Raw genomic sequence first — 13,580 nt, 5'->3', positions numbered from 1 at the left:
CTTGCTTTGTGTGTCCCTGACAGACCAAAGCCAATTCCATGAAAAGCGGGATAATACTCTAATATGCTTGTCATTCCATTGTCGGGAAGATCCCCCCCCATCCCCCGTGCCCTGAAGGAACACCTTCTCCCATCAAAACAGGAGGGATCAACCTTCCTGTTCACTGAGATGCACAGATCTGGGCCTTCTGGTTGTCCTGTCGCCTGCAGAAGTACATCTGACGGCAACCAGGGGGTGGATGGTAACCAGGGGGAGGGCCTTTTCTGTTGTGGTGCCCAGTTATGTGGTGCCCAATGATTTTCCAGTGTTTTATTTTTCCACAGAAAGTTTTTCATTTCATAAGTTCATTAACGACAATGAGTGGATGCCAACTGCAAACAGAATATTAGGCAGACTTGGCAGTTTCAAAGTTGTAATTAATGTTTTTCAGGTGATTATTCCTAGCAAGTATGTGAGGAAATACATATATGGCATGTGTCCATCCAGTAGCACTGGCAATTTTCTGCTAAGTTTGAGAAATTGTGTGCAGTGAAGGTGGTACAAATAATCAGCATTTTCACCTGAATTATTCAGCTTAGCAGTCAGTTTTATTCAGCTTAGCTCTGTAACATCACTGGATAGCAATTTATGGATTTACACTGCAATCCTATACATGCCTACTCAGAAGAAGCCCAGTGGAGTTCTGTGTACTTGAGGTAATGTATAGGATTGCAACCTTAGTTTTCTTTGGATATAAATTATAACACTGAATGTATATATTGTCAGCATTTCCCCATGCCCCCTTCTTTTCTAGCTGTATCTATCTTCCAGTAACATTGTGATTTAATTTAACAACAAATAGCATTATGTTTTGTATTTTATTTTGCTTGATTTACCGCTGAAAAAAAGGAGAAAAGGAAAAAGGCAGTACTGATAGCTGTGGTTTCGGGTCACACAAAACACTATTCTGAGTCCAAATGACGTTTCCATCTGCTAAATGAAACAAAACTGTTTTTTGCTGTTTTTAGTTTTAGAAAAAGAATCCATTCTCAGGAGGGCAGCCAATAGGAGATGGGCAGTTTTAAACCTGAACAGACCCTCCCAGCGTGAGACTGCACCTTCCCTTTAATGTGACTACTGGCTGTCAGGATCTTGTGCATCTCCAGCAGCACATGTTGTAGCTTTGAAGGAAGAGAGATCTAGGAGAGGGAGGAAAGCACCTAGCTGCGCAACAGGCAAATGCCAACCGGCAAAGAAAAAGCATCTCTGGTGGGGTAACCTCCAGCACATGTTCTACAGCAGAGATTGACAGGGCAATTGCACATTGCTAGTTCAAACAGCCGCTGAAATCATGAAGTGCGCCGTTTTAGAGACAAGGAAAGGGGGAATTACAAGCCACCAACACTATAAGCCTCCCAAAACCTTAGCAATGAGAAAAGGAAAAGGAGAAAATTATTCTGCTTCATAATAATCCTGTGATTATACACTGGGTATGGTTTGCCTACACCCTCTGGCAGGGGATGAGGATGAATCATCTCGGACGATTATCACCTGGCCTTCTTCACACCACGGACACACATCACTGGAACATCATGGGGTGTCAACACTCCTTTGTCAAACCATGGTGCTGGCCACGGATTGCTTCAGGGCAACCAACATGGATATCAGTATCATTGGATTACAGTATGATGGATGTACAGTGCAATCCAGTACGTGCCTACTCAGAATGAGCCCAGCTGAGTTCAATGGGATGTACTCCAAGGTAACTGTGTATAGGATTGGAAGCTTAGCTTTCTTTGGATATAAATTATAACTGCAGATATTGGAAATCTGTATCTTAAGATTCAAAGCAGCATGTAAACGTGCAGGAAAAGACAGTCTGAACCATTGATCATTCCATATGGTTTCATTGTTTGAAAAGAATTGCATGCTGTCCGGATTCCTCAAGCATTGCTAGGTACATGCAGTCATGTGATCTTTTCCCCTGACATTTTCCAGTCAAAAGGAGGTGGGGGTGGGGGACAGGGGGAGTGGAGCTTCTTACCTATTTCTCCTCTGGCTTGTTTTCCAATCGAAAGCTCTCATCAGCTGCTTTTGTATCCATTGCAGATAGGACAGGATAACTGTATATTTTCCCCCATAGGTAGAAAAGTTCCAGGGGGTGGGGGCAATATTTGAGGGGGAAGGACTAAGCAGCCTGTTCTACGTCTGCTCCAGATGGCAGCCGCCTCTGGTTGCTTTTCATTAAAACACACAATTAGGGGAATGTTCATTTATTTGGAATATTTACATCCTGTATACTGACCAAACCCCTTCATGGATCACTGCCTTGTTGTGGCGAAGGGGCTTGCGTAACTCAGTGAAGCCATAAGCTATGCCGTGCAGGGCCACCCAAGACAGACAGGTCATGGCAGAGAGTTCTGACAAAATGTGGTCACTGGAGAAGGAAATGGCAACCCACTCCAGTATTCTTGCCAAGAAAACCCCATGGAACATATCACAAGGCTAAAAGATAGGACGCCGGAATATGAACCCCTCAGGTCGGAAGGTGTCCAATATACTACTGGGGAAGAGCAGAGGGAATTTCCAAGTAGCGCCAGAAAGAGTGAAGCGGCTGGGCCAAAGCCGAAAGGACACTCTGCTGTGGATGTGTCTGGTGGTGAAAAGAAAATCCGATGCAGTAAAGAACAGTATTGTTTAGGAACCTGGAATGTCAGATCAATGAATCAAGGTAAGCTGGAGGTGGTCAAACATGAGATGGCAAGATTGAACATCGACATCTTGGGAATCAGCGAACTCAAATGGACAGGCATGGGCGAATTTAATTCAGGTGACCATCATATCTACTACTGTGGGCAAGAATCCCTGAGAAGAAATGGAGTAGCACTCATAGTCAACAAAAGGGTGGGAAAAGCAGTACTGGGGTACAATCTCAAAAACGACAGAATGATCTCAGTACGAATGCAAGGAAAACCATTCAACATCACAGTAATTCAAGTCTATGCCCCAACCACTGAGGCCGAAGAAGCTGAGGTTGATCGGTTCTATGAAGACCTACAACACCTTCTAAAACTAACACCAAAAAAAGATGTCCTCTTCATCATAGGGAATTGGAATGCTAAAGTAGGAAGTCAAGAAATCACCGGGATAATAGGCAAGCATGGCCTTGGTGTACAAAATGAAGCAGGACAAAGGCTAATAGAGTTTTGCCAAGAGAACACGCTGATCATAGCAAACACTCTTTTCCAACAGCACAAGAGGCGACTCTACACATGAACATCACCAGATGGTCAATAATGAAATCAGATTGATTATGTCCTTTGCAGCCAAAGATGGAGAAGCTCTATACAGTCAGTAAAAGCAAGACCTGGAGCTGACTGTGGCTCAGATCATGAGCTTCTTGTTGCAAAATTTCAGCTTAAATTGAAGAACGTAGGGAAAACCATTAAACCATTCAGGTATGACCTAAATCATATCCCTGATGAATATACAGTGGAGGTGAGGAATAGATTTCAGGGATTAGACCTGATAGACAGAGTGCCTGAGGAACTATGGATGGAGGTCCATAACGTTGTTCAGGAGGCAGCAACTCAATCCATCCCAAAGAAAAAGAAATGCAAGAAAGCCAAGTGGCTGTCTGATGAGGCTTTACAAGTAGCTGAGGAAAGAAGGGAAGCGAAAAGCAAGGGAGAAAGGGGAAGATATATCCAACTGAATGCAGAGTTGCAGAGAATAGCAAGGAGAGACAAGAAGGCCTTCGTAAATGAACAATGCAGAGAAATCGAGGAAAACAACAGAATGGGAAAGACTAGAGATCTCTTCAAGAAAATTGGAGATTTCAAGGGAACGTTTTGTGCAGAGATGGGCATGATAAAGGACAAAGAAGGCAGGGACATAACAGAAGCAGATGAGATTAAGAAGAGGTGGAAAGAATACACAGAAGAACTCTACAGGAAAGATCTGAATGTCCCTGATAGCCATGATAGTGCGGTCACTGAACTTGAGCCGGACATCCTCGAGAGTGAAGTCAAGCATTACTTATGGCCTTAAGGCCTTAGCAAGCATTACTAACAACAAAGCTAGCGGAGATGACAGTATTCCAGCTGAGCTATTTAAAATCCTAAAAGATGATGCTGTTAAAGTGCTGCCCTCAATATGCCAACACATTTGGAACACTCAACAGTGGCCACAAGACTGTAAAAGGTCAGTTTACATTACAATTCCAAAGAACGGCAATGCCAAAGAGTGTTTAAACTACCGCACAATTGCACTCATTTCACATGCCAGCAAGGTGATGCTCAAAATCCTACAAGCTAGGCTTCAGCAGTATGCAAACCGAGAACTACCGGAAGTACAAGCTGGGTTTCGAAGAGGCAGAGGAACTAGAGATCAAATCGCCAACTTTCGCTGGATCATGGAGAAAGCAAGAGAATTCCAGAAAACATCTATTTCTGCTTCATTGACTACGCTAAAGCCTTTGATTGTGTAGATCACAACAAACTGTGGCAAATTCTTAAAGTGGTGGGAGTACCAGACCACCTTACCTGTCTCCTGAGAAACCTGTACGAGTGAAGAAGCAACAGTAAGAACCAGACATGGAACAACCGATTGGTTCAAAACTGGGAAAGGAGTACGACAAGGCTGCATATTGTCGCCCTGCTTATTTAACTTATATGTAGAGTATATCATGAGAAACGCTGGGTTGGATGAATCACAGGTCGGAATTAAGATTGCCGGGAGAATTATCAACAACCTCAGATACACAAATGATACCACCCTAATGGCAGAAAGCGAAGAGGATCTCAAGAGCCTCTTGTTGAGGGTGAAAGAGGAGAGTGCAAAAGCTGGTTTGAAACTCAACATTAAAAAAACAAAGATCATGGCATCTGGCCCCATCATTTCATGGCATATAGAAGGGGAAGAAATGGAAGCAGTGACAGATTTTATTTTCTTGGGCTCCAAGATCACTGCAGACGGTGACTGTAGCCATGAAATTAAAAGACGCTTGCTCCTTGGGAGGAAAGCTATGGCAAACCTAGACAGCATAGTAAGGAGCAGAGACATCACCTTGCTGACAGTGGTCCGTATGATCAAAGCTATGGTTTTCCCAGTAGTAATGTATGGCTGTGAGAGCTGGACTATAAGGAAGGCTGAGTGCCGAAGAATTGATGCTTTCGAACTGTGGCGCTGGAGAAGACTCTTATGAGTCCCCTGGACTGCAAGGAGGTCAAATCAGTTGATCCTAAAGGAAATCAACCCTGAGTGCTCATTGGAAGGACAGATACTGAAGCTGAAGCTCAAATATTTTGGCCACCTAATGCGAAGAGAAAACTCTCTGGAAAAGACCCTGATGCTGGGAAAGACTGAAGGCAAAAGGAGAAGGGGATGGCAGAGGATGAGATGGCTAGATAGCATCACCGATGCAATGAATATGGACTTGAGCACGCTCCGGGTGAGAGCGCAGGACAGGAAGGCCTGGTGTGCTATGGTCCATGGGGTCACAAAGAGTCGGACACGACTGAACGACTGAATAACAACAACATACTGACCAAATCTTTTGAGGTGGCTTGCAGTGATTTAAAGATGCCTGAGTTCCTTACAGGGCAAGGCTTCTTTGCCCAGGTTGTTACTACTGATGTTCCTGGTGGAAGGGCTCCAGATCAGCATGAGAGATAGCATCGGGGACTGCAGGGGGAATGGGGAATCATTGAAAGATGCTTCTCCCCCATCAGTTTGTGGAAGGCCTCTGTTGGATCTTAGTCCCTTCTGCAAACAGAAGGATGCCTTCCATTCGTAGAAGACCTCCGCTGGATCCAAGCCATTGTTACCTGTGGCATATGCATTTATTTCTTTTGTCTCACTATTATGTCCAGTCAAACAGGTTTTGTTTATTTATCCATTGAAATTTATATCCTGCCTTTCCACAGAACAGTGCCCAAAGAAGCCAATAACAAATGAGATAAAAAATACCACACAAAACAATCCTATAAAATATAGGAAACAGTATAGAAAACAAGCAGATAAAAACATGAATAAACAGCAAATTAAAAATCAGAATAGCAGCAGCAGCAGATAAAGTGGATCAGTTTGGGCTAAAAACAAGGTTTTTGAAACATTCTAAAAACCTGCAAGGCCTATTTGGCCAGAGAAAACAGCAGAAAACCCAATCAGCAATGACTCTATCTTACCAATTTCAGTTCTCAGGTGTGTGTAAATTATCTTTCTGTAGCCATGGCCAACACCTTTAGTAGTCATATATTCTCAAAGTAGAGATAGGAAGTTTCCTTAACTTCACTATGAGTTGACTTTGTATTTTTTACTTTGATACAATGTTTCTTATCCTTGAAATTTCAGAACTGTTTGCGGATTAAATCACACTTTGTCATTATTCAGTTGTCCTTTATTGATTTCTATTTATACTTTGCCTACTTGCAGCACATTACTGATGTTACAGTGCCATGTTGTTTCTTATGAGTTTGTGCTTTTGTGCATGTTAAAATTCTAAAGAGGAAAATCAGTCTTTAATGTGCCTCCTGTACACCAGATTTGTTTGCAAACTCTGTGCCAGTTTTTTTTTTTTTAAATTTAGAGTCACTGAGTCAGATATTGAATTATGAATGTGGGAAAAAATGGGTAGAGGCAAACTGTAATTACATGAAAATGATCCATAGGTACACCTGAAAAGTAATATATATCCACATGACTTTTCCCTGTGCAATATTGCATGGATTCATTTCATTTGCCATTCTTATAGTTCTGCCCTGTGCATAATCCATATTCTGTAAGGATCTTATGCATATAGACCAGTCCCTGCCATGGCTGTCTACCTGTCCAGGTCTTTGAATACAAAGCCTTACAAGACTTACAGCCTGTACTGTGAGTATAACTAAAATGAAAATATGAAGGTGAACAAATCAGCAGGTGTAGAAAAAAAGAATACACTTTTTAAATAACATGGAGTGTAAGATGAGAAGACTCAAGGACAGATGCTAATTTTTTATTTTTTTTTAAAGAAAAGAATAGATGGAACATGAAGAAACAGAAGTAGGCAAAAACAAATACACTTTTAACTGAGCCCTGGAGGCTGGTAAACGTGGCAAGACATTAATAACACCATGATATTTTCCTTTATAACCTTTGTGACAAAGGGATGTTAGCATTTCATCTTTTAATGGACAGCCTCTTGGTAGAAATGCAGATAGCAATAATCATCTTGTCTGCTTGTTTCATTTTCTAAGCTTGTATACTACCCTTTAGTGAATAATTGCCAGTGTAGTTCATAAGAAAACAACACTGCCACTGCAATGGAGAAACACAAAAGAATAGGGGTTCCCTCCAGCTGTTTTGGACCGCAATTCGCATAAGTCCCAGTCAGCGTGGTCAATGGTCAGGGAATGTGGAAGCTGAAGTCTGGAGGGCACTAGGTTGTCTACCCCTGCGGTAGAATAACAATAATTAATATTAGAAAAGCAGGATAAAACAGTGTTAAAACACTCAGACATTAACATCTCGTTAGATGTGAAAAGCCTACAAAAATGAAATGCTCTTTGCCTGGTGCTGAAAAGATACTACCACATCGCCTGGTGAGCTTCTCTGGGGAGAAAATTCCATAAGCAGGGTGCTGCAACCAAAAAGGCCCTCTCTCCAGTTGCCACCTGCCTCACCTCAGACAGCAAAAACACATGGAAAAGGGCCTCTGAAGATATTCTTTGTGCAAAGGCTGCATGGAATGGGTAGATGTTCCTTTAGGGTACACATAAGCAAGATGCTGGGATTAATTTAAGGTGCAATCCTATGCAGGTTTAGACAGAAAAAAAGGTCTCCAACTGAGAGAGTTGGAGGCCTTTTTTCTGTCTAAACTTTCTAGCAGGCCCCAGCCATGCTGGGAGTTGTTGGCCTTTTTTCTGCCTAAACATGTGTTGGATTGCACCTTTAATCTATTTATTAGGATGAGGCTAGCATGGGTGTTTCAGACTTTTTTTTAAAAAAAAAGTGGGGTGATTTGTGTGGCTGTGTGTATGATTGTTATTCAGTCACTAAGTCATGTCCGACTCTTCATGACCCCATGGACCATAGCACGCCAGGCCTTCCTGTCCTCCACTCTCTCCCGGAGTGTGCTCAGTTTCATATTCATTGCATCGGTGATGCTATCTAGCCATCTCATCCTCTGCCGTCCCCTTCTCCTTTTGCCTTCAATCTTTCCCAGCATCAGGGTCTTGGGTGCAGAACTGGGGATCCCAGTTGCAGAGACGGACCCGGCTGGTGCCGCCAGTCCGCAGAGGCCTTATAGGCTGTCTTGGCTTGCTCGAGGGAGTCCTGTAAGAGGTGGTGTACCACTCGCAACTCCTCTAAAAAGTCATGGGCCGCCGGCACTGAAGAGAGAGCTAGGGTGGACGGGAAAGCCTTGGAGTGGTAACCAAAATTGGCAAAAAATGGAGTTTGGCAGGTGGAAGCATGGCAGGCATTGTTATAAGCAAATTCTGCAAGAGGCAGAAAGAAAAACAAGTCATTTTGCTGGTAATTGACATAACAGCGCAAATATTGCTCCAGAGTTGCATTGGTGGGCTCGGTCTGACCGTCTGTCTGTGGATGGTGGGCGGAGGAAAGACGGAGCGTCACATGGAGAAACCCAAGTAGCTCCCTCCAGAAATGGGCAGTGAATTGGGCCCCCCTATCCGAAATGAGACCCTCGGGCCATCTGTGGAGCCAGAAAACATGCGCCAAAAAAAGCTCCGCCGTCTCCCTGGCTGTGGGCAACCCAGAGCAGGGGATGAAATGGGCCATCTTAGAAAACAAATCTACCACCACCAGAATGGTGGTCTTACCGTGTGAGCGAGGCAAGTCAGTGATTAAGTCAAAGGAGAGCAGTTTCCAAGGTCCTGAGGGGGTAGGCAGGGGGTGAAGCAAGCCCGTGGGCTTGCCTGAGGGGGCCTTTGCCTGCTGGCAGGTTGGGCAGGAGGCGACACAGGTCTTGACATCCTGACACACATGAGGCTACCAAAAATCCCTCGTCACTCCATGCAGGGTCTTGGCGAAGCCAAAAATGCCTAGCGGTGGAGGAGTCGTGGCACTGATGGAGGACCTTCTCGCGGAGGGGTCTAGAAGGCACAAAGACCCAGCCGGAATGGTAAATCAGGCCACCTCACAAAGAGAAGGGGGTAGAGTGGGGGAGGCCAGAGGCTAGCCCCAATTCCTCCACTTTTGTGCGGACAAAAGCATCCTGAGCCTGTTCAGAGTGAATAAGTTCCTCCCAAGAGTGAGGCACCGCAGCTGCCGCCAGGCTCTGTGGGGGAAGAATCAGAGGGGGGGGGATTTCCCTCAGCCCCTGGCTGGAGGTCCGGCTTACGAGAAAAAGCATCTGCTTTTAGGTTGTCGGAGGCGTTCACATGGCAAATCTTAAGGTGGAACTGGGAAAAAAAAGTGGAACTGGGGGAAAAAAAGCAACCACTTAATCTGCCACTGGTTTAAGGCACGGGCTGTCTGAAGATGTTCCAGGTTGCAATGGTCAGTTCTAACTTTGACTGGGTGCTGTGCCCCCTCCAGAAGATGACTCCAGGTCTCCAAAGCAGACTTGATGGTCAACAGTTCCTTCTCCCAGATGGTATAATTCCTCTCAGACATGTTCAGCTTCCTGGAGTGGTAGGCACAGGGTTGCAACCCGCCGCCTGCCCAATCTGGCTGAAAAAGCACCGCCCCCACCGCAAAGTCAGAGGCATCAGTTTGCGCTACAAAAGGCTTCCTTGGGTCGGGATGTAACAGGATCGGCTTAGAACTAAAAAGCTTCTTAAGTAGGGACGTCAGAGAATTCCGCCACAGACTGAAGTGGGATCGAATTCCCTTCAATCTGTGCAACGGAATCCTCTGTGGAATGGCACCACGAGGTCCTGCGGAGCCAGCAGTCATGCGGCTTTTTTTTTGTCATACGCACAGAGTCACGAAATTTTCTTAAATAAAAATGTAAGGTAGTATATTTCGATAATAAATACGTAAGTTTTTTTTAAAAAAAAAATGAATTGTGGTCACTGCCTTGTTTGTGGATGTTCTTTTTCAATTGAAATCCTCCGTCTCCGTTTACTGTCATGTCAGCACCCCACTTGCCCCCAGCTCAGCTTTGTATTTCCACATCCAGCTCATGATCAAACCTCCTGTTAGTTATCTCAGAAGGCCCTTGGGTGAATGGGGGGGGAAGGGTTCCAGGGAACAGCTGGATGGAGGGAGATTATACACACACACACACACACACACACACACACTAGAAGGATACAGTTCTTCATATTCCCTGGTATGTTTATTCCTCATTTTGTCAATTCCCTGAGCATGTGCAGAGTGTGCTTTTTATTCAAACAAAGAGAAGGTTGCTGATCTTCCCTTCATGCTGCATTTGTGCAAGTGTGACTGCTTCAGAAAGAACCTTCCATTATACTGTCTCTTTTTCTTCATGAGTTTCATATAACAGAAGTGTGGTGTAGTGGTGAGAGGCCAGCCCAAAGTCACCCAGTGAGATAACTAACAGGAGGTTTGATCATGAGCTGGATGTGGAAATACAAAGGTGAGCTGGGGGCAAGTGGGGTGCTGACATGCGTAGGAGTAAGTTGCATTGAACTCAGTAAGACTTACTTCTGAGTAGACATGCACAGAGTTGGTTCTCCTCTCTGCTCAGCTTTGTATTTCCACATCCAGCTCATGATCAAACCTCCTGTTAGTTATCTCAGAAGACCCTTGGGTGAATGGGTTTTTTTTTTCTTCCAGGGAACAGCTGGATTCAGGGAGATTCACACACACACACACACACACACACACACATAATGGAAGAATATAGTTCTTCATATTCCCTGGTATGTTTATTCCTCATTTTGTCCATTCCCTGAGGATGTGCAGAGTGTGCTTTTTATTCAAACAAAGAGAAGGTTGCTGATCTTTCCCTTCATGCTGCATTTGTACAAGTGTGACTGCTTCAGAAAGAACTTTCCATTATACTGTCTCTTTTTCTTCATGAGTTTCATATAACAGAAGTGTGGTGTAGTGGTGAGAGTCCAGCCCAAAGTCACCCAGTGAGATAACTAACAGGAGGTTTGCTAATGAGCTGGATGTGGAAATACAAAGCTGAGCTGGGGGCAAGTGGGGTGCTGACATGCGTTGGGGTAAGTCGCGTTGAACTCAATAAGACTTACTTCTGAGTAGACATGCACAGAGTTGGTTCTCCTCTCTGTTTTAGCCTCACCATGTCACCAACAAGGCTGGATGTGGAAATAGAAAGCCTAGCAGGGGGAATAATACTCGTGCAGGGCTCCAGACCGGCATGGTCATTTTAAAAGGTTTTTTCTTTCTTTCTTTCAAACAGCATTGCTTTAAACAAAGAGTGCATTGCTCAGGCACACCTAGGGCAGACTTGTTTTGGGAAGCCCCAAGGAGGAGGAAGTGTTTTGGCTGAAAGTAATTACTGTACGTCTCAGGGCAGGGGGAAAAATACGTAAATATCTACGAAAAATAGCCTTTCTTACGGAAGTTATGCAGAATTACGGCTGTCGGTACAGATTTATCTTCATAATTCTTGGAGCGGAAAAAAAGGAGGAGAATTCCCGGGGCTTGCAAATGACGGTACGGAGCACTGGCCACAAACTGCAGAAGTCAAGTGGCATGGAAGGTACACAGTTCGTACATCCCTATTCTTAAGTTCTTCGAAAGCCTGTTGGGCAGATGCTGTCCAATGAAAAGGAGATTTCCTGCCCTTAAGGAGGTCCGTGAGAGGAGATGTCAGCTGAGCAAAGCTGGGCAGGAACTTTCTGTAAAAATTAGCAAACCCCAGAAAACGTTGCGAGTCCTTCTTGGTGGATGGAGCCTGCCAGGAGAGGACAGCCTGGACCTTTGCAGGATCCATCCTGATACCGTCAGCTGAGATAATGTAGCCGAGATAGTCCAAAGAGGTTAGGTCAAACGCACATTTCTTCAGCTTGGCATAAAGATGGTTCTTGCAGAGGCGCTGGAGGACGGCGGAGACATGGTGCTGATGGGCGTGGGGGTCCTCAGAAAATATAAGTAAATCATTGAGATACACAATGAGGAAAGTGTCCAAATAGTCCTGGAAGATGGCATTCATAAAACGCGAGAACGTGGGGGGGGGGGCGCAGGCGAGCCCAAACGGCATCACTAGGTATTCATATGCTCCGTACCGGGTGCCAAAACAGGTCTTCCACTCATCCCCCTCCCGGATGCGAATCAGATTGTAGGCGCCACGCAGGTCCAACTTTGTGAAAATCTTGGCTCACCCCAGGTGCTCCAGCATCTCCGATATGAGAGGGAGGGGGTACTTGTCGGGGATCGAGACCGAATTCAAAGCTCTGAAATCGTGCACTGGGTGGAGTTCGCCCAATTTCTTGCGCACAAACATGGTAGGGGCGCAGGTGGAGGAGGAGGGGCGAATGAAGTCACTTCTGAGGTTTGTGTCCAAAAACTCCCACAGAGCTTGAAGCTCAAGCTCCGACATCGAATACAGCCGGCCAGCGGGGATGGTCACCCCAGGAATGAGGTTAATGGCACAGTCAAAAGGGCGGAGGGGGGGAGCTGGTCGGCCTCCTTCTTGTTGAAAACATACCGAAAAGCCGCATACTTCTCTGGGAGGATCACGGTAGCTGAAGAACTGCCAGAAGCAGACAAGGAGGGGAGGAAAGGGTTAAGGCCTGGACTGGGACTGGCGCCTCGGTCAGGAGGCAATGCTCCTGGCGGTAGGGAGACGCAAACTCCACTTGCTGAAGCCCCCAAGAAATCTGAGGATTATGCTTAGAGAGCCAGGAAACACCTAGCACGATTGGTAATGGGGAACCTTGGCCAAGTGACATTGAGTCTGCTCAACGTGGGACTAGGCGCACAGAGTGAGTGGAGCTGTAATCTGGGTCACCGTGCCCGAAGAAAGAGGACGCCCATCGATGGTCTCCACTGCCAAGGGGGCAGGAAGAGGCAGGGTAGGAATCTTGTGGAAGAGAGCGAACGTTTCATCCATGAAACTGGTCGTAGCCCCAGAGTCCACTAAAGCTAGGGCCTCCACCCCACCCCACTGGGAGGAGTGGAGGTGAACATGCAATAGCAGATGGGAGGGTGGGGGGGGTGCAGAAGGGACCCACCTGGTGGGGAACTGACCCCCACACTGGAGACCCCCAACAGGCTTGGGGGGCAGCCTAGTCAGGCCTGGGGACAAGGAGGAGGAGGAGGGGGAAGCAGTGGGGCTGCGGGTCTAGCGCGGCAGGTTTTGGCGAAATGTCCCAGCTTTCCACACCAAAAGCATCGGCGTTCCGTGCGCCACCGCTCTAGTTCCTCTGGTGGCAGCAGGGCTCAGGTAGCTCCCAGCTGCATTGGGGTCTCCTCCGCCCCCACCGCAGGGGCGGGGGGTGGGGGAGGGGGCAGGAAATGGGGGGGAATGGGAGGAGGGAAATCTCGGCCCTCGGTGCGCCGCCGGGTCTGCCAGTGCCCCTCCAGCCGACTATCTATCTGGAGGCAGGTCTGGATGAGGTCCTCCAAAGTAGGCGGGCTAAGCATGTGAACCAACTCATCCAAGATCTCGTCGTTCAGACCGTCCAAAAACTGAGCCACCAGTGCGGCATCATTCC

General features: G+C 46.1%; 1 protein-coding gene across 18 annotated transcripts in view; it reads left to right on the top strand.

Annotated features, from left to right (window-relative positions):
• Positions 1-13,580, top strand: part of FARS2 (phenylalanyl-tRNA synthetase 2, mitochondrial) — a 347,910-nt gene that overhangs the window by 268,408 nt on the left and 65,922 nt on the right. Inside the window, exon 10 of one of the 18 annotated variants that reach the window (XM_084850417.1) lies at positions 1,008-10,718. The exons of the other annotated variants lie outside the window; for them this stretch is intronic. Coding sequence (XP_084706543.1) covers positions 1,008-1,047 — 40 coding nt within the window. The 3' untranslated portion in view covers positions 1,048-10,718. Of the gene's footprint in view, positions 1-1,007; positions 10,719-13,580 lie in introns of those variants that run through there. 18 annotated transcript variants of the gene reach the window in all.

The sequence above is a fragment of the Heloderma suspectum genome, chromosome 4, assembly GCF_057233095.1.
Source record: "Heloderma suspectum isolate Gila_16-S chromosome 4, 16-S_ref, whole genome shotgun sequence".
In the NCBI taxonomy this organism is placed as follows: domain Eukaryota; kingdom Metazoa; phylum Chordata; class Lepidosauria; order Squamata; family Helodermatidae; genus Heloderma; species Heloderma suspectum.
Note: the sequence above shows the minus strand (reverse complement) of the source record. Positions and strands in the feature narration are given on the sequence as shown.